This window comes from Orbicella faveolata, unplaced genomic scaffold (assembly GCF_042242905.1).
Source record: "Orbicella faveolata isolate gen_17 unplaced genomic scaffold, um_ofav_v1 contig_4, whole genome shotgun sequence".
In the NCBI taxonomy this organism is placed as follows: domain Eukaryota; kingdom Metazoa; phylum Cnidaria; class Anthozoa; order Scleractinia; family Merulinidae; genus Orbicella; species Orbicella faveolata.
Window position 1 is genome coordinate 12,554,170 of NW_028301569.1, and position 20,510 is coordinate 12,574,679.

General features: G+C 49.2%; 1 protein-coding gene, 1 long non-coding RNA gene and 1 pseudogene across 6 annotated transcripts in view; 1 reads left to right on the forward strand and 2 right to left on the reverse strand.

Annotated features, from left to right (window-relative positions):
- Positions 1-20,510, reverse strand: part of LOC110045104 (uncharacterized) — a 112,087-nt gene that overhangs the window by 26,229 nt on the left and 65,348 nt on the right. The window lies entirely within an intron of this gene.
- Positions 12,060-13,322, forward strand: LOC149101460 (uncharacterized). The gene has a single exon (XM_089276518.1). The coding sequence runs from the start codon at positions 12,181-12,183 to the stop codon at positions 12,604-12,606; it is 426 nt and encodes a 141-aa protein (XP_089132644.1). The 5' UTR covers positions 12,060-12,180; the 3' UTR covers positions 12,607-13,322.
- Positions 16,349-17,606, reverse strand: LOC149101461 (uncharacterized; annotated as a pseudogene).

Below are 20,510 nucleotides of genomic sequence, written 5' to 3' on the forward strand. Positions count from 1 at the left end.
GTTTTCCCCATGCGTGAAGCGAAAATCGCTGGACAGATCTATCCTGAACTCGCTGCATAGCCTTTTGTATGAAGCGACGTCGTAATGATTATTCATTTGGCTGAATGGCGGATCTCCGGGCAAAGCGCTCACGCTCTGAATACCTCCTAGCTGGAACAAAATGCGCCTGACCGTGAAATATACATGGAATTTGTAGAAAGCTCTTTTCTGTGTGGGGAGATCCATCCCGCTGTTGAAGATTTCGTGAGAAACTCTGCAACCTTGTGTCGCGCAGAAAACCGCGAAGTTGAGCTGTTGCGGCCAATATTTCATGTCAGGCCCTCCTAACCAGTGTTTTGATTCGACTGCAGAAGTGTGCCTGAGTTTGGTTTTTTGAAATATTTCTCGGAATTTTGTCCTGAAATATTGGTCAGCCGTGACATAGATTTGGATTGCGTCGTTGAATATTTTTTCAAGCTTGGCACTTTGCCATTGAAAGGTACCGCAGGGATGAGCAAAGAAATTTTTGAGCCAAGTGGCGACAATTGGTAAGGAAAACCCCCGCTGTTTCCCAAACCGAACTCTTGTTTCATTTCCTCGCTCCAATATTTTCTGTCTGAGCCGAAGACGCTTTGAAACGAGCCTTCGCTTTCTTTGAAAAACACTTCTGTGGTTACGTTTTTTTTCTCGTCGATCATTGCTTGTGAAATGAACCTGCTTTTGTTTGCTTTTGGACAGCGGTTTAAAAAGTTTATTGACGCCTTTTTCTTCGCAGCATCTTTTTTCAAAAACTTGGGATCACCAAACCCGGGGTCTTGACCGATATCATCCCACACATTCGGCATTGTATTTGAACGCAATTTTATTTGTTGAATATAAAATGGTTGTTCTCACTATTGTCACGCAACAGAACAGGCAGACAATATCTATTGAAAAACCGATACCGAAAGTCCATTTCATGAAACTCATATCTTGCAGTTTGTACAACAGCTGGGACACTTTGAAAAAAGAAGGTTCAGGCTCCTTGGGAGATAAAAACAAAGATAGAGCTTTGTCAGTTAGTAAATTACCCCCAGGGCATTATAATTTAGAAAGCATGGCAAAACAAATAGACGGTCTGTTCAACAAATATCATTATAATCAGTTGGAAACAGAAATAAATCAGCCTGTTGGCGAGCTTGTAATCAGAAATTTTGGGGCAAAAACGATTGAACTTGACCGCGATTTAGCCAATTTTCTTGGTAATGGGCGAAAGTTGGATCTTATAACATTTGTAAAACGGGTTAGATATCGGACGACATATTTCATTCATTGTGATTTGATTGACACAGAATGGAATCTGTTCAATGGCAAAAGGTCAGACGTCTTAGCCCTGTTTGATGTGAAAGGGAAGCCTTATGAAAAGGTGAGCTACCAGGGTTCTCCACAAAAGGTTTTGCGAGACTGCTCTACAGACAAGTTCATAAATAGCATCACTATTAGTGTCAAAGATGAAAATGGCGAACTCTTCGATTTCAAGGGCTTCCCTCTTCTTTTTGAATCAGAGTTAAATTAAGTTTCTATATATACGTGATCTCTTTGGCGAATCTGTTGCCTCCAAGCACGCCGCCTGCCGAGAATGAAAGAACACTCTATTCAAGCCTTCCCGAAACAACAAATGCCGAGATTTCCGGCTAACCGAGATAAGCAGAATTGAAAAAGAAATATCTGCTGAGGTCGAGCATTACAGGCTTGTGGTGAAAAAATATAAAAAAAGCCTGGAAAGCGCTTCACTATTCCCTGGTTGGCCTTGGTGCCTTCACGGCAGTTCTGTCTTCTGGGGCTGTCGCAACATCACTCACTGGTGTTAGAATTGTTGTCGGCGCGCCTGTTGCTGCGATAGCAGCTTTATCTGGCGCAGTTTCCACTGGCCTGTCCGTTGTCAACAAGAAGCTTGAACGCAAAGTTAATAAGCACTCGAGAATCCATTCTCTGGCTATTGCAAAACGTGACTCAATAAACTGCTCTGTCTCACAAGCTCTGAATGATAACTGGGTTTCTGACACGGAGTTTCAACTGATCACACATGAAATGCAGAAATATCGCCAACTTAAAGAGACTTTACGCTCGAACTTTGCGTGAATACAAACAAATCCAATCCAGCCAGATATTGAAAAAATAAGAAACCAGGTTCGGGACCAGGTTAGGGAATATAGAGTAGTATACGGACAGGCATACAAATACCAATTCACAGAGGGAGCCTCATTTCACCTTATCGCAGCCCCCACCATCAAGTCCGGCCCTCACAGGCTCAGGCCGGTTGAGCCTGGGGGCTGCGAACAGTGAAATGAGGCTCCCTCTTTGAAATAGTATTTGTATGCCTCTCCGTATACTACTCACAACAGAGGCACCCCCACGCAGCGCCCCGCCACGCAAGGTGGCCGCGGCCACTGGAATGAACCGGTTTGGACCGGTTTCAACCGCCCCTCGCGGGGACAAAACGGTTGTGGGGCGCGGGGGCACAACAAAGGAGTGTGATATGTTAGAAAGGGGCGAGCCGGGTGTAATATGGCTGGAGCCGGGATGGCACGAGCGCCAAACAAGTGCGGATGGCTGATGCGGGGCCGGAGAGAAAGCTGCAGAAAGCGCTGTTACGGGGCGTATTGCGGGCAGCACAACTACCAGCTGAAAAAAGGAATGAAAATGCCAGAGCCATGCAGAGTATGCGGAGTCGGACTGATGTTCGACTACCGTCTTTGCAAGCCCTGCAGCGGGGGCACGCTAAAACAGCGTCTTTACCGCAAACAAAAAAAAGCGAAAAAGCTTTTCAGCTTGTTTTGCTCGAACTGCAAGAAAGAAACACACCAGTTAGAGAAATGTAACGTTCGGTTATAACGCAAGGAACCATGTCTTCCTGTGGAGTTCCCGAGGCCATTCAAAGCCTCCTTTCAGAGCTTCGTGAGATGATTCTCAAGGAGTACATAGCGATAAAAATAAAGGAAAAAAAGGAAATGGCTGGGAAGAGGTGCATGACGTGATTGAAAAGGCACCCATCTGCGAAAAACGAGAACGAATAAGCCGAAATCTTTCAGAAATTTTACTGAGAGGCGGCGACTAACCTTCGTTCGAAGCAAAGTTTTGCGAGTTGTGTGACATTTTTCTCAGAAGCCTGGAACCAAATATTCCCCCAGACCCTTGGACGAGCAGTACACAAAAACATGGACAACAACTCAAGATTTTTTTGTTTGGGCCGAAAATAACGAACCAGAACACAATTCACGAAAAAAAAAAGGGCCCAGCAAACGCGCTTTAAGTTATTTTTTCGCCACAGAAGCTGCTGAAGTGAAACGAGCAGGAGGAAACGAGAAAACAGCAAGATTCGATCGCAGCATTCGATTGCTCGTAACATGAAATATTCTTGAACAAGGGCCTCGATCGAGCCTGTTTAAGTTTCCTCTGCTTCTTGCATGGCTTCAACGACTTGATATGTTATCTGTCTGACCTCTTTCTGCCAAACGGGTGTAGAAAGTTCTGTGAAAATAAAGCAAATAGCGTGGAACAGCACAAGCATTTTGGCCCTCAGAGCTGTTGTTGGGATAAAATTTATTCAGCCAAGCTCTAAACATAGCTCAAGCATGACATCATATCGCCACCAAAAAGGGTATGACATCATTTCGCCACCAAAAAGCGCATGCGTATGTGCAAAAACTTGTGAAGGACAGAGAAGCACACCACAAGTGAAAGGATCGGCGACAGGATCAATGTATATAGCTTGAGCAATTTTACTATACATCAGCGAGCAAATGATGGTGCTTTTGGATGTGAGGGTGGCGACCTCTGATTCCTAATACGGCACGTACAGGCGCTTCTCAGGGGTATGGGGTGAGACCGTCCACGGTGACAACCCCGGGTGAACCCGCCCCGGCCCAGTGGAGACTGGGAGGTGCTCAGAGGTCCCTCGGGATCTCAAACCTTGTCTGGAGGTAAAACGGGACAGCCGCCTTGTCAGCGGCGGGAAAAGTCCTAGCCGGGGCTAGGCAAAGAACAGCCAACGAGCACCTCCCGACAGGGTTTTGCTTTTTTGTGTGACCTGTCACGCAACGTCACGCGTGAAGTAACGTAACCAGTAACAACGTCACGCGTGAAGGTAAAGCGGTGTAGCACAATCACCTGTTTTTGATAAGACAAAGAGAGAGTTTTGTGTTTTTTCGCTCAAAATTTAGTTCAAATCTGCTGTTTAATCCGCAAGTTTTTTTCTATATTCTTCCCGAACCTGGTTTTTCATTTTTTCGATATCTGCCTGGATCGGATTTGTTTGTATTTGCGAGAAGTTCGAGCGTAAAGTCTCTTTAAGCTGGCGATATTTCTGCATTTCACGTGTAATCAGTTGAAACTCCATGTCAGAAACCCGATTATCATTAAGAGCCTGTGAGACGGCGAGGTTAATCAAGTCATGTTTTGCAATAGCCAGAGAATGGATTCTAGAGTGCTTATTGACTTTGTGTTCAAGCTTCTTGTTGACAACGGACAGGCCAGTGGAAACTGCGCCAGATAAAGCGGCTATCCCGGCAACAGGCGCGCCGACAACAATTCCAACACCAGTGAGTGATGTTGCGACAGCCCCAGAAGACAGAACTGCCGTGAAGGCGCCAAGGCCAACCACGGAATAGTGAAGCGCTTTCCGGGCCTTTTTACATTTTTTCAACACAAGCCTGTAATGCTCGACCTCAGCAGATATTTCTTTTTCAATTCTGCTGATCTCGGTTAGCCGGAAATTCTCGGCATTCATCGTTTCGGGAACTCTTGGATAGATGTCAGGCGGTGCACTTGGAGGCAACAGATTTGCCGAAGACATTGCGTATATATTGAAATTTAATTTAACTCTAATTCAAAAAGAAGCGGCAGGCCCTTGAAATCAAAGAGTTCACCATTTTCATCTTTCACGCTAATGGTGATGCTATTTATGGACTGGTCTGTAGAACAGTCTCGCAAAACCTGTTGCGGAGAAGCCTGGTAGCTTACTTTTTCATAAGGCTTGCCTTTCACATCAAACAGGGCTAATACATCTGACCTTTTGCCATTGAACAGATTCCGTTCTGTGTCGATCAAATTACAATGAATAAAATATGTCGTTGGACCTCTAAGCCTTTTCATGAACGCCATAAAACCCAAATTTCGCTTAATATTAAATAAACCGGCTAAATCGCGATCAAGTTCAATCGGTTTTCCCCCAAAATTTTTGATTACAAGCTGGCCAACAGGTTGATTTATTTGTTACAAGGTCATATTTATATTTTGCGAACAGACCTTGTATTTCTTTTGCCATGCTTTCTAAATTATAATGCCAACCATTTTTAACCAACAACCATTTTTACATTCAACAAATAAAATTGTGTTCAAATAATATGGCCAACTTGTGGAATGGTCCTGCGTTAAAAAAAGCGGAGACGGCGAAGAAAAAGGCGTGGACAAGCTTTTTAAACCGCTTCCCCAAAGCCGACAAAAGCCGGTTCATCTCACAAGCAACGATCGACGAGAAAAATAACGTGACCGCAGAGGTGTTTTTCAAAGAAAGCGAAGACTCGTTTCAAAGCGTCTTCGGTTCAGATAGAAAATACTGGAGCGCGGAAATGAAAGAAGCGCTTGGTTTGGGAGACAGCGGCGGTTTTCCTTACCAACTGTCGCCGCTTGGCTCCAAAATTTCCTTGCGCATCCCTGCTGTACCTTTCGACGGCAAAGCTCAGTTTGAAAAAAATATTCGACACCCCAATCCAAATCTACGTCATGCCTGAACAATATTTCACGACAAAATTCCGTGAAATATTTGAAAAACCAAACTCAGGCACACGTCGGCAGTCGAATCAAAACGCTGGCTGGGAGGGCCTGACATGAAATATTGGCCGCAACAGCTCAACTTCGCGGTTTTCTGCGCAACACAGGGGTGCAGAGTTTCTCGCGAAATCTTTGACAGCGGGGCCGTGTGGGCAGCAGAAAATTTTGGGGGGTCTTGGGGTTACACCCCGTGGATCTTCCCCTGCAGATAAGAGCTTTCTACAAATTCCACGTCTACTTCACGGTCAGGCGGATTTTGTACCAGCTTGGAGGAATTCAGAGCATGAGCACTTTTCCCGGAGACCCGGTGTTCAACCAATACAACAATCATTACGACGTCGCTTTGTACAAAAGGATATGCAGCGAGTTCAGCATTGCCTGCTTGAGCTATTTCCGCTTCACGCACGGAGAAAACCACGGTCTGGGAAGCGTTTACGTGTACGTGATCGGTGCGGGCCCGTCGAAAACTGACTATAAATACCCGGGATGGAACAAATTCAGCGATGAAGGCAGCAAAGCTATAAATGGGGACTTTATCTATTACATCGAGCCGGGGGCCGCTTCTGATGCTCAAGCAGACTGGTTCGCGCCCAACACCGCGAACGGTTTGACGCAGGCGGGCTTGTCAAGAATCAACCAGTCAATTGAGGTTTTCGTTTACTGCGTCCTGGGTGCGCAAGTCAATGTCTGCAGCAGCATTCTCGGCAATGGCGGTCGCGCGAGAGAAGCCCAGAGCGAGTTCCTGGTGCTGATGGAAGACGCGATCAGACAGCCTGACTTGGCCGCGAGCGTGCAAAGGTACCAGCTCGCAGTGGACCAAGCGAAGGTCAGGCTCAATCTCGCTGTTGCCCCCATGGCGTGGCTCATGCGTGCGCAGATGATAATCAACACCGGAAGCACGATCGGTTACAACAACAAGCTGAAACAGGCAGTCTCCGGAATGAAACTGTGGGTGAATAATGAGGTGAACCCGGAGACAAAAAAAGCTGGGCTCAAACACATGGCAGACAGCCCGTCAAAAATTAACCCGCCCCCACCCATCCAACCCGATTCACAAAGCCGCAACAGGCGAATCGGGGCGTGTGGTTCCACCCCAGAGGAAACCAGCTTCGACTGCGCTACGCGCGGCAGAAAACACCATTGGGGGTCCGGGGGCTTTGCCCCCGTCCGAAACTCAGCAAGCGCAGCCACCGGCAGAAAAAATTGAGCCCGAGGCTGCAGACAAAACGCCGCAACACGAAATTAACAAAACAGTGGTAATTGTCGGTGTTGTTGGATTTTCGGCGTTGCTTCTTAAAATATTTTTCGAACAAAAAGGCAACCGTGGCAAGAATGAGAAGCCAGGTGTGGTCGGCCAGAAATCTGACGACTTGGCCGGCTGCTTTGAACAGGAAGCTCACAATCGAGCCAATCAGCCCGGGCAGCAGAGAGCCGAGTTTCGCGGCAATATCTTCGAGGCCATTCCCCAAAGCTTTGCCGGTGGCTTTCAAACCTCTGGTGAGGACCCCGATGACAGCGCCGATTGTGGTCCCGGCGGCGAGAAGAATGGCGGTCAACGTCACGCCATATTTTTTGAAGATCTCCTTGACCCTTTCCAAGAGAGGCCGCCCCCTTTCCCTTTCTGCGATCTGAGTTTGCAAACGGGCGATCTCCTCGTTTCTTTCTGCAACTCTGCCTTCTGCGGCTTCTTTTTCAGAGGGTGAGGCATTCTCATCTTGGATGATCACCTGGTATTCCTCGTTTTGGCGCTGCAGTTCGCTTTCCCGCTCTTTCAGGTCTTCCAACGGTTTTGTTTGGTTGAGCCTTTCTTCCATGGCGTTTGTTTCACTTTCTTTTGGTGCGAGGCTGGCCCTGAGTCTGTCAACCTTGGCTTGTTCCTTTTCTCTGGCCATTGCTTTGTTTTGTGAGCGTGTCCAAAGCTTTTTTCCTGTTTTCAAGATCGGTTTGATAGTTCTTTTTCTGTTGTTTTGAGCCTACGCAGTTCTGCTTCACTTTCAACGTTCGAACCTTGTTGATCCTGAATGGAATCAATCTTAGCGTCAGTTTGCTGTATTTTACTTCTCAGAGCTTCCACTTCTATCTTTTCTTTTTCTCTTTGCTCAGATAATTTTTCTGCCTTTTGAAGCTTTTTTTCAGATTCTTTCAGTCTTTGGCGTTGTTCTCTGATGGTGTCGCGGTCTTCAGCAATGATGTCTTCAGCTCTTTGCCCCAGAGCTGTTTTTTCGCGTGTGTGAAACTTTTTAGTAACCCTTCGTCGGCAAGCTTGAAAATTTTTGACTCACCCCCCGGGGGCCAAATGAAACGATCTCAGATTGATTTCCTTTTTTGCTGAAACCAATTGGGCCCAAGTTTTTGAAGTCTACCTTCGGGAACAATCTTCTGATTTTTTCTTTTGTCCTTTCAAGCATGGCCGGTTTGTCATCGATATGTATGAAATCACCGAGCAAAGGGGTTTCCTCCTGATAAGAAGTGTCTGGCGGGCCGGACTGCTCGTGAGGAAAAGTACTCATTTCCGTTTGTTCGCCCCCGTGGTAGGGGTCGCCAGGTTGGTAGGGAGTGGACGCCGTGCCTGGCTGAAAAGGATGGGTTGTGTCAACCTCTTGTTCGCCTTAATCAGAGTCGTGGTCAAGCCGATTGTCAAGGTCCGGGTCTCCGTAACCAAATTCGCCACCGCCTTCCACCATAGTGATATATGTGAAGCCTGTTATTTTTAAATTAGAAAATTATCGCCGGCGTACATTATACAATGTCAGTTCCAGAGAACCTTCGTGCGACGTACAGGAAAAAAACATTACACGGCATGCAGGCCAAGCGCGTGGTCAACCGGATCACCTTTTCCCGCACTGAAGCCAACCACGGCAAAACTCTGTACGTTTACGTGCCGAAGCTGAACGTGAACGAGGTTCTGGTGCCGGGATCGCTAGCGCTTGTCTTTAACATTGACGTTTCTGGAGGGAACGCCAACAACTTCCTTGTCCAGAACGTTACGCGGGCGGTTGTTGACAAGCTGCACATGAAGTTTGGAGGCGAAACCCTGCAAGACACAGTTGCCTATCGCATGCACAAAATCTTTCAAGACCTTTTCCTTTCGCAGGAAGAAAGAGACAACAGGATCCTCGAAGGGATTCAGAGCGAGGATCTATGAAAGATCCGCTCAGGCGCGGGAGACAACAAAACCTCGGGCGTCTACGCTGAAAAAAACCTGAACGAGGTGTACGGGAGCAAGTACCGGATCAGGCTGGACCATCAGATCTTAACCGACCACGGCGTTTTCTACCCCCAGGCCCTTTACAAAGACCTCACGTTCGAAATAACCCTGGCTTAAGCTGTAGATGTGGTCAATGGCTCCAATACAAGCCAGCTAAAATACAAGGTGACCAACATCCAGCTTGAGTACGAGATGATCCGCAGCAATACTCTGGCAGACGAGGCGCATAGCGTTTACTCCAGCGGAAAAGAGTTCGCCTATGACCACGTGATGCATTCCAAAGTGGTGACCTTCAAAAGACACCGACATGAGGAAGAACATCAAAATCGATGCCCAAAAAAGGTTGCTAAAAGCGCTCCTGCTACTGTTCATAGAGCCGTATGCTGATGCCGCCAGAGATTCAGAAAAATACGTCTTCCCGGATCTGACGAAAGTCAGCGTCACAATCAACGGCTCGCCCAACATGATTTACAATAACGGCGTCGAAGGCAAGGACATTGCAGAAGAGGCCCAACGCTTCTTCATGAAGGAAAAAAATAAAACCGTACACATGGATGTGACAAAGTTTTACACCGGAGACAATTTCGGGCTTCTGATTGATATGCACTCCATGGCGGACCAAGACATTCATGGAAGTGGCAAGCGCATTGTGAACAGTACGGACGGGGTCCAGCTGGCCGAAGGCTCAGGCAACGTGAACTGCCACGTATTCGTCATCGCTGACTCCCAGTTCAACATTATGGAAAGACAGCTGGAATCTGTACAGAATTAATATGGACCCAAGCAAGATACCCTTCAACGCTCTCATCGTGGGGCCGACCAATTCAGGCAAATCGAGGTTCGTTGTGGACCAGCTCTACGGCCCGTTCTGCAGAAAGTTCGACTACATCGTGCTCATCTCCCCGACGTTAACGCACAACAAGACCTACCACCGGCTTGGCGAAAACGATCCGAGAATGGATGTGATAGTCTGTGAGCAGCATGACGCGGAAAGATGGTTGAAGCTCGTGAGATGGGTTTCCGAGGGCACCAACATGCTCATAATCCTAGACGACTGCGCGGGCTCCAAAGACGTAAAAGGGCGCACAGGCGAGCTGGTGAATCTAGCCTTTTCTGCGCAACATATGGGCATCAGTGTGTGGGCGCTGACCCAAAAGTTGACCGGAATAACAGCTTCCTTCTGGGAGAACGTGGCGGCGATCGTCCTCTTTTACACCCCCTCGGCCAGGACAATGAAAGCCATCTTCGACGATTACGCTGGCGAGCTCTCTTCAGATGAGTACAGAGGATTGCTTTCAAAGCTGAAAGAGCGAAAGTTCTCTTATCTTGTGTTTGCGCTTCGCCACCCGTACAGGCTAAAGTTATTTAAATAACAAAAATGCGAGCTGTATATAGCCTTGCACAATGGCTGGAGGAGAAGCCGTGTTAGCAGATGTTATGCACCTTCTTGAAACGGAGCCCACGCCGTCGAGTGGTCCCGCAGGCAGCCTTGTTCCAACCACCCCCGACATTCCTGCTCTTCGCGAGCAGCTGGCTGTGCTCGTGTCCACAGGCAAAGCCAAAGAGGGTATCGGGGTGCAGCTGACCCACGAGCAGGTGAAGCGCCTGAGCGACAAAGAGATCGAGAATTTCACCAAACGCTACGAGACGTACGTGGGCTCAAAGACGACGGAAAGCCTGATCGAGAGCTTCATTTTTCTTGCAACCAAAATGGTCGGAATGACCGTCAAAATCAGACATCGAGGCTTACCAAAAAGAGCTCAGAAACGACTACATCTTGAACAAAGAGCTCTCCAATCTGGCCGGCAACCTTTCTTTGAAGTACGGCCGGTTTCTTGCGGCGGCCAACGCAGTGTTCATCACCACGAAACATATTGATTTTAGTCCACAGTCGCCCGTGCAGAGCCACCCTTCTTGTGATGAAAACGGCAATCCGCTTGAGGGCATTGATGAAGTACCCAGCTCAGCAACTCCAGAATAAATGGTCACCATTCATCAACAAATGCTGAGGTCTTGCTGACAATTCGTAACAATTAAACTTTTTTCATTTGCTTATAATCGGTTCGCTTCAATGTCAACCGAACAATCCGCGCTCGAAGAGCGGCAGAAATTTTCAGGGGGTCAGGGGGCAGCGCCCCTGAGCGCACCTTCCGCCGTCACTGAGACCAAGGCAGCCCCTTCCGCCGTCACTGCGCCTCAGGAAGAGACAAGGACAGCGCCTGCCGCTGATACCACACGGCAAGCGAAGACTCCGGCTGCAACCATGGAGCGCGTAAAAAACCCCAAGCGTGTGGCCGCCGGAAAAATGGTTGCCGAAAGAAGTCGTCTTGCCCGAGAAGAACAGAAGAAAGCGGCCGAGGCTTATTACGCAGAAAAGCAAGCGAAAGCTGCCACAGCGGTCCCAAAGCCAGCCTCGGATACAAAAGAAGAAAGCCCAAAGGGCGGCGGCCTTTTTGGCCTCAGCACCAACCAATGGATTGGTATTGGCGGCATACGCGTTTCCCTGGCCAGGCTCTATTACAAGCGTGAAGGGATCATGGCTATGGCCAATGCCGCATTAGACAAAATTAGAACGCCGAAGCCCGCGCCTGAGCCCGCTCCTGAGCCCGCGAGTGTCGAGCCAAAACCTGCTCGTGATACACGGCCAAGAGGATTAAAAAAAATGATATAAAGGTTTGCGCGTCATTCATATCAACATTTTCACAGTTGATGTTCCGAAGTTGCTCGTCTCATTCTTCACCTTTTATACCATCTGGGGTGTGTTGTACGACTTAAACAAAGAGGTCATCCTTGCGACCGCCGATGTTTTGAATGAAGCCTTTGGTGGCGAAGTTGCAGAAGAAGAAAAAGAGGCGTTTTGTGCCAAGTGCGCAGAAAAGGACGCGGGGAAGACATTAATTTTGTTTTAAACTTTCACTCTTTCCTTATATCAAATGCGCCATGTCCGACAAGCTTGTCAAGATTGTCATTGACGCCGCAACTCTCACGGGATTAGCCGCAGGCATCGGCTGGGCCGCGAACAAGGTTCTGAAAGAGAATTTCACTTCCGATCCCAGCAGTAGCTTTATGAATTATATGAAGTTCACCGGCGTCATGGCAGCCAGCATTGGGCTAAAAGGGTATCTTGAGGACCAGAAAATCCTCCCCGCCAGCATTTGAAAAATCTTCCGATAATATATACCATGGCGAGCATCGCTATCATGATTGGCAGGGCTGTGTTGAAGGCAACGGCTTTTATTGGCAGCAATTATCTGGCGAGGGCGCTCGGCGGGGGCGGCAAAGCCGCACTTGCAGAAAAAAGCCCCCACGACAAGGCTGTTGAAGAGTATCAAGCCGCTTACGGCAAATACACACGCGACCGAACACAGCTTCTCCAGTGGATCGCGACCAACGCACAAACAAAGGAGCAGGCCAAGCAGAACATGACGAACACGGACTACGCCTTCAAACTCTACAGCCAGGCGCATCCCGGTGCGCAGGTGGCGCCACCCAAGGAGCCCAAGTTCTCAGATTTCTATCAGCCAAGCGAGCAGCAGAAAAACGGTGAACTCGCGTTCATTGGCGCCGGCGCTCTTGCTCTGGGCTACGCGGCCTTCCGGTTCCTTTAAACTTTTTTACGCCTTATATGGACATGAAACTTGAAAAGATTTACTACAGCCGCGGGGGCTACTGGAAGGGAATAGCCGCGATCAAAAAATTGGCCAGGGCCGCCAAGGTACCTGAGGAAGCCGCAAAAAAGTGGCTGATCAGGCAAGCGCTCTGGCAGTTATACCTCCCCGCGCCGAAGCGGATTCCTCGGCCGAAATTCGACGTTTGCACGCCCAACAGGGTCCATCAGGCTGACCTTGTTTTTCTGCCGCACGACAAGCTCCCTCGCGGCCGCAAAGTTTTCAAATACGCGCTGACCGTTGTCGACGTGGGCAGTCGCTACAAAGAGGCAGAACCCCTGAGTTTGAAAAATTCTGATGAGGTCGCACTGGCCTTTCAGAAGATTTACAAGCAGTCGTCTCTCGAATTGCCCGAAATGCTGCAGGTTTACCCCGGGCGCGAATTCATGGGCGCCGTCACCAAAGAGATGGAGAAGCACCAAACCTTTATCCGGTGCGGGCGTGTTAACATTCACCGCTACCAGGCCATTGTCGAACGTTTCAACCGCACTCTGGCTGAGCGATTGTTCGGGCACCAGTACGCTGAAGAGATGCTTCTCCCTGAGGGCAAGTGGTCCACTGCCTCGGTGAAAAGACTTCCTGAAGTTGTTTCGGCTCTGAACAACGAGGTCACAAGCCTTATCGGCATGAAACCCGCCGTCGCCATCAAAGAAAAATCTGTTTACGCAAGGCCAGCAACACCTTACACGAGGCCTGTTGGAAAACGCAAAAAAATCCTCTCCTCTCTTTTCCAAGTTTATCTCTACCAGCCTGGCGAGCTTGAAGGGGGCGTGAAAAGGGCCACGGATCCAATCTGGTCTTTGAAAGTTTACAACATTGAAAGGTCTTTCATCAAAGCTGATCAGCCCGTTCTGTACTATCTGCGCGACGGGCCCGAGCACGGCTTCGTGCGCGAAGAGCTGGTGGTTGTTCCTCCGAACACTACTCTTCCTCCCGCTGACGTCAACTAGATGTGATCTTCAATTGGTTTGGTGTGTATCCCATCGGGCAGCACCCACCGCTTGTCGTAATAAGCGCTCAGCCCCAGCTTCCCCTGCTCGTAAGTGACGATGAGGCCGTCCCGCATCCTGAAACCCCGGTTGGTGGCGATGTCCTTGCTGCCTTCCAACGCTTCCTTGAACCGCTGCCATGACACCTTGTTCTGCCTTTTCGACATCCCCTTTATGCTGAACTTCTGTTTTTCGCCACCCTCTCCGTCGTCGGCATAATAACACTTCGAGGAAAGGGCGATCATCCAGAGGCCCTGGAATTCAAGCTTGAAGAGACCTGGGGTCTGGCCGCTCCACTTGTCCCAAGCCAGCCATGGATTTTTTCCGCATCGAATTCTGCCTTCAGCTCTGGCCGGACGACGTCCTCGAGCCGCTCGCCCGAGATCGCCATGTAGTTGCTGTCCGTGTCCATCTGGATCAGCTTGAAATCTCTTCTGTCGACGTACTTGTCGAGAAAGTCGTATTAGAATTCCAGCATCCGCAGCTTCGCCAGCTGGTAGATGGCGATTCCGATCTGGAACGGCCGCCTGATCGTGATCCGGGGCTTGCAGCTTTCCAGCTCGTAGGCCTCCCCGATGTTGTCGAGGTCTTCAAAATACGCGCTCCGCAGCGCTCTGTCGATGACCTTCTCGTCTTTCGTGTATACCACGTTCGTTTGCCACTCCAGAGCTTCTATCAGTTTCCCGTAAGCGCTGTTTCCGAGCAGTTTGAACACTTCTGCGAGCAGCGCCTTGCTTCTGTCCACGTCTCCTGTCCGGCACGCCTCCGTCATGTGCTGCACGAACCAGGTGAAGATCTTGCCCGCGTCGTAGTCGATTGTTCTGGAAACCTTCGTGACAACCGCCCCATGGTTCACGTACCACCGCAGCAGACGGGCGTACACCAGGAGCCGTTCTGCGGACAGCGCCCCCACAAGCTTTTTTCCATCTCTGCGCTTTCTGCCCGTTCTCGCCAAGTACTCTTTCATGTGTTCTGGCACAGCTTTGGCGGGAACCCGCTTGTTGATGAAAAAGGGGCACATCTCCTCAAACTTTGGCCACAAACGCTCTGGGGTCTTGATGTCGACTTTGGCGAAGCCAAACCACTCCCTGGCTTTCGACAGGCGAATCAGCACTTTGGCCGCTTCCGCTTGGCGGTCATCTGTGTAGTACTTGAACCTTTCCTTCCCGGAAGCCATTTCTCTGAGCATGGTCGAGAGATAGAGAGCGCTGGCGTCGTAACCGAGAATCTTTTTGCAAAGACGCGGTTCTTCGAACTGATGCGACCTTATCCGTGTCACACCGGCCTCGTGCCGTCTTGTGAAACCCAGGCTCGGCCCGGACACAACCGCCCCTCTGAGCATTTGGTAAGCCTCTCTGCCAGGGCTGTAAAGGTCTGCACTGCGCTCGATCGCCACTCTGAGCAAATAATGCAAACTCACCCCTGGCAGGCTCACCACGTCTTTCAGAATGTCGATTCCTCCCTCGGTGTAGAAGCTTTTCGTCTTTTCCAGTGCCTCGAGGCCGGGAGCCACATCAAGATTGTTGTAGTAACGCAGCCAGTCTGCAAAGGTCAGCATCCCCTTTTCTTTGAACTGCCGCTGGCATCCCTCCCACTCCTTCAGCGTGAGAATGTATCCGCCCTTTAGCTTCGAATACCAGGTCCCGTATTCTTGGAGCCCAGGGAAATCGAGCTTTTCGGGCACGTTGAACCATTCGTAAGGGAACCAGGATTTCTCAGACTCGCTTCCGTACGCTTTAACCCATTTCGCGTAGCTCGTGCCTGGACCCAGATAGTTGATGATATCGAGGAAACGGCCCCCCCAGGTGAGCAGGAACATGGTTTTGTTCCCCTTCTTGGCCACTTTGACTTTTTGTTTACCTCGGCGAGAGTGCTGACGAAGTGGTTTTTGATCAGATTAAGGTCGTACGAGCCTGAGTTGAAGCCAACGACAGGGACCTGGTCGCACCATTCATTAATTTTTTGCTGCCGTTCTTTTGGCAGCAGGTGCATGTCTTCTGGCACAAACTCCGCTCTCACCTGGTCCTGGATATTTTTCTCGCGTCTCTCCAGCTCTTTCAGGAACTTGCGGACTAGCTCCACAGGGTTTCTTTCGCAGATGTGGGTGGGCTCTCTCTCAAGAGTGTCCCCGACGCTCACGGAGATCGGCACGTGCACGCTTTCTATCGTTAACGTGCCTGTCGGCTCTTTCCGCTAATTTTTGTCACCGTATGCCTCGAAATCGTACAAGATCGCGTGCGGGTGAGTTTTCGTTTGCTTCCTCGGGTGTTCCCCCTTAAGAAACCCAACTTCGCAACCCCAGGCCTCGATAACTTTGTAGCCGCTCTTTCGCAGAAATGCGGAACGGTTCACTCTAGCCTGGTACAGTTGTTCGGCTGTTTTACCGTTTGTTATGACCTGCTGTCGGTTAGGATAACATTTTGGGCATCCATGGAAGAGGCAGCCGTGGTATTGAAATACCGTCCTCGTTTTGTGGTGGTACCCGTTGACAGGAGAAGACTTCATTTTACCTCCTTCTTGGGGAAGCCATCTCTCGCCCCCACGCCCGCACATCGCGTGGTGGATGTTAATCACCCGTCCCTTCGCTTCCTGCTCCAGCCACAGCATCGCTTGTTTCGATGCTGAGCCTTTTGGGTACATCACTTTCTCGAAAGCCGTCTGTGGCACTTCCACTTTTGTCCTCGGGCAAGAGATCACCGTTTCTCCCGTGCTGCAGGTTTCATGGTGGCGGTGGAGATTCCAGGTTTTTGTGAATCTCTGGCCCAATGGATGCATGCATAAGTTTTCGCAAGCTTTGTGATGTCTTTTATCAAGAAAGCGTGTCCATCGTGGACACCTATCATCAAAATGTTTTTGAGTTTGGGGTTCGGGTTTGTTCTGAGATGCCATACCACTTCACCGCCAACCAAACGTTCAGGCTCGTAGACATGTATTCCAAGCCAAGATGCGACGGGCGAGCCCTCAATCAGAGGGGCTTCCACCTTGTCGAGCTCGTCCAGAGACGTTTTTCTGAAGTTCGGTGGAATGGCCTTGAGTTTGAAGAAACTCTGGGTGATACTTCGGGCTTCTTTTTTGCAACGATCTGTGCGCGCCCCTCGGTGCACTGCGATGCTCCGCCATAGGCACAGGTTGTCGTTGTACGCGTCCAACGCCACCATCGCCCGGCTATGGGCAAGGTTGCGCAGCCAGTCAGGTAAAGGCCCTGTTCCCACCAAAGGCTGCCTGTCGAGCACAATCTTCACGTCAACGTTGAAAAAGGCTTCAAAAGCCCACTTCGTGTTGGGCCTTTCAACTCTTTCGTTGTCGAGACGCTCTTCTTCCTGGGTGATTAGCCATTTTTCGCATCTTCTAGTTTGTTATACCACTGTGAGCCCTTGGGATTCGAATAGTACACCATAACCATTCCATCCTCAATGTTCCGCAACTGGTACGCAAAAACGTGCCGAAGATAGAATGACGTGCTTACTCTTTCGCGTATCTTCGCCATAAAATCTGGCGTGAGGTTTCTCCCCAGACGTCTGATGAAGCGCCATTGAATGAAACGCCGGCCTGTGTTCTCTTCCCCTTCTTTCTCTGCGTCATCGAACAGATCCAGAATCTCTCTCTGGTAATCTGTTGCTGTTCGAACTCTCCGCGCAGGGAAGGGGTCGTACTCCCTCAGAAGCGCTTCCACTCCTCTTTGCCTTCTTTGGCGTGGAGGGGCTCTTGGCTCGTAAGGGTTCGGAAGAAGCGGCTTTTGCAGATGCGCCTTCGTTTCTTGAGAAATTGGTTCATCCAGCACGTTCTGGACAACCTTTCTTACCGCTGGCGGGCTTTCTGCAAGAAGCTCATCGAAATAACGCAATACCGCGGGGTCTATTTTTGCGAGTTCTTCTTCCAGTCTTTCTTGAATGCTGGAAGACATGGTTCCTTGCGTTATAACGGAAGGTTACATTTCTCTAACTGGTGTGTTTCTTTCTCGCAGCTCGAGCAAAACAAGGTGAAAAGCTTTTTTCGCTTTTTCTTGTTTGCAGTAAAGACACTGTTTTAGCGTGCCCCCGCCGCAGGGCTTGCAAAGACGGTAGTCGCACAGCAGTCCGACTCCGCATACTCTGCATGGCTCTGGCATTTTCATTCCTTTTTTCAGCTGGTAGTTGTGCTGCCCGCAATACGCCCCGTAACAGCGCTTTCCACAGCTTTCTTTCTGGCCCCGCATCAGCCACCCGCACTTGTTTGGTGCTCGTGCCATCCCGGCTCCAGCCATATTACACCCGGCTCGCCCCTTTCTAACATACTGCACTCCTTTGTTGCGCCCCCGCGCCCCACAACCGTTTTGCCCCCGCGAGGGGCGGTTGAAACCGGTCCAAACCGGTTCGTTCCAGTTGCCGCGGCCGCCTTGCGTGGCGGGGCGCTGCGCGGGGGTGCCTCTGTTATGAGTAGTATACGGAGAGGCATACAAATACTATTTCAAAGAGGGAGCCTCATTTCACTGTTCGCAGCCCCCAGGTTCAACCGGCCCGAGCCTGTGAGGGCCGGACTTGATGGTGGGGGCTGCGATAAGGTGAAATGAGGCTCCCTCTGCGAAATGGTATTTGTATGCCTCTCCGTATACTACTTATAGAAAAAAACTTGCGGATTAAACTGCAGATTTGAACTGAATTTTGAGCGAAAAAACACGAAACTATCTCTTAGTCTTATCAAAAACAGGTGATTGTGTTACGCCGCGTTACCTTCACGCGTGACGTTACGTAACTGGGTTACGTTTCTGTCACGCGTGACGTTGCGTGACAGGTCACACAAAAGGGCAAAAACCCTGTCGGGGGGTGCTCGTTGGCTGTTCTTTTGCCTAGCCCCTTGCTAGGACTTTTCGCGCCGCTGACAAGGCAGCTGTCCTGTTTTACCTCTGGACGAGGTTTGAGGTCCCAAGGGTCCTCTGAGCACCCCCCAGTCTCCACTGGGCCGGGGCGGGTTTACCCCGGGTTGTCACCGTGGACGGTCTCACCCCATACCCGTGACAAGCGCCTGTACGTGCCGTATTAGGAATCAGAGGTTGCCACCCTCACATCCAAAAGCACCATCATTTGCTCGCTGATAAACAGTAACATTACTCAAGCTATATACATTGATCCAGTCGCCTCTCCTTTCACTTGTGGTGTGGCTTCTCTGTATTTTGCCTAAATTCGCAGGTTTTCACACATACGCATACGCTTTTGGGTGGCGAGATGATGTCATGCTTGAGATATATTTAGAGATTGGATGAATAAATTATATCCCAACAGCACTTCTGAAGGCCAAAATGATTGTGCTTTTCCACGCTATTTGCTTTATTTTCATGGAACTTTCTACACCCGTTTGGCAGAAAGAGGTCAGACAGATAACATATCAAGTCATTGAAGCCATGCGAGGAGAGGAAACCGATTGAGGCCCTTTTTCAAGGAATATCACATGTTATGAGCGATCGAACACTGCGATCAAATCTTGCTATTTTCTCGTTTCCTCCTGCTCACTTCACTTCGGCAGCTTCTCTGGTGAAAAAATAACTTACAGCGCGTTGACTGAGCATATTTTTTTGGTAAATTCTGTTCTGGTTCGTTATTTTCGGCCCAAACAAAAAAAGCCTTGACTTGTCCTCCATGTTTTTTAGTACTGCTCGTGCAAGGGGCCTGGGGAATATTTGGTTCCAGTCTTTCTGAGAAAAATGTCACGCAACTTGCAGATTTCAAAACAAAACTTTTGCTTCAAATGAAGGTTAGTCGCCGCCTTTTTCGCTAATGCCCCCTGCCAAAAAGAAACCACTTGTGCCAATCATAACCATCCCAGGAGCATACTTTTAAAAAATTCTTGTACTCAGGGGTGGCTTCTATGAGAGGAATTAACTCCATCGGAGTCGCTTTATGAAGAGTTCCACTTTTGTAACAGGGGAAACAACATCCCTCGAAACGGCAGTTCGCATATTCAAAGCGCATAACCATCGGCACAATCTGCTGCCTGTATTGGCAGAAAGGCAGTTTTAAAATATTCTCATGTACCTTGTCCCACCCCATTTCCTTTTTTTCCTTAATTTTTATCGTGATGTACTCCTTGAGAATCATCTCACAAAGCTCTGGAGGTAGGTTTTGAATGGCCTCTGAAAGTCCGCCGGCAGCCATGTCGGCGTATACACTGTGGATGCACTTCTTCAATAGGAAAAAAATTCTGGCACATTTTTGTATATACTAGTCAGGGTGGCACATCCGCGCATATTGATTACGGACTTTGCGGACATTGCTGCTTTGCTGGACCCGCTATTTCGCCCAATTTACTGCTGTACTGTTGCATTACACACATATAATGAGGGTTCTGGACACAGCGGGTAGCAAGGGGACAACAACCGTCCGAAAAAAGCCCCCCAGCACCTTCTCCAAAGCTTAAGTCTGAGGAGAAGGTGCTGGGAGGCTTTTTTCGGACGGTTGTTGTCCCCTTGCAACCCGCTGTGCCAGACCCCTCATTATATATGTGTGTAGTGGTACAGTGGTTGTGTCAATGGTACATGCATATTGGTCAATTATTTGGTGGAATACCACTCAAATGATGGTGGTACAGTGGGAGATCCAGACCTTCAGCTAAGGGGGGGGGGTCAACTGTTGGTAGTTTATCAATCAAGTGTTTCTCCAAAATTAGGTCAAGCGTAAGTGGTCTATTGGTTAAGTGTCGCTTAATATCTGTCAAGTGTTGCTGGTATATCACTCAAGTAACAATCGACTATATACATGTATTACTACTAAAATAATTAATACACTGATATACTGACTACCTATCAACCAACACACAGAACAACGCTTAATGCATGGTAAACGTGATCTAGGCATTGTGACAAAATATTATCCAAAGCTGGTA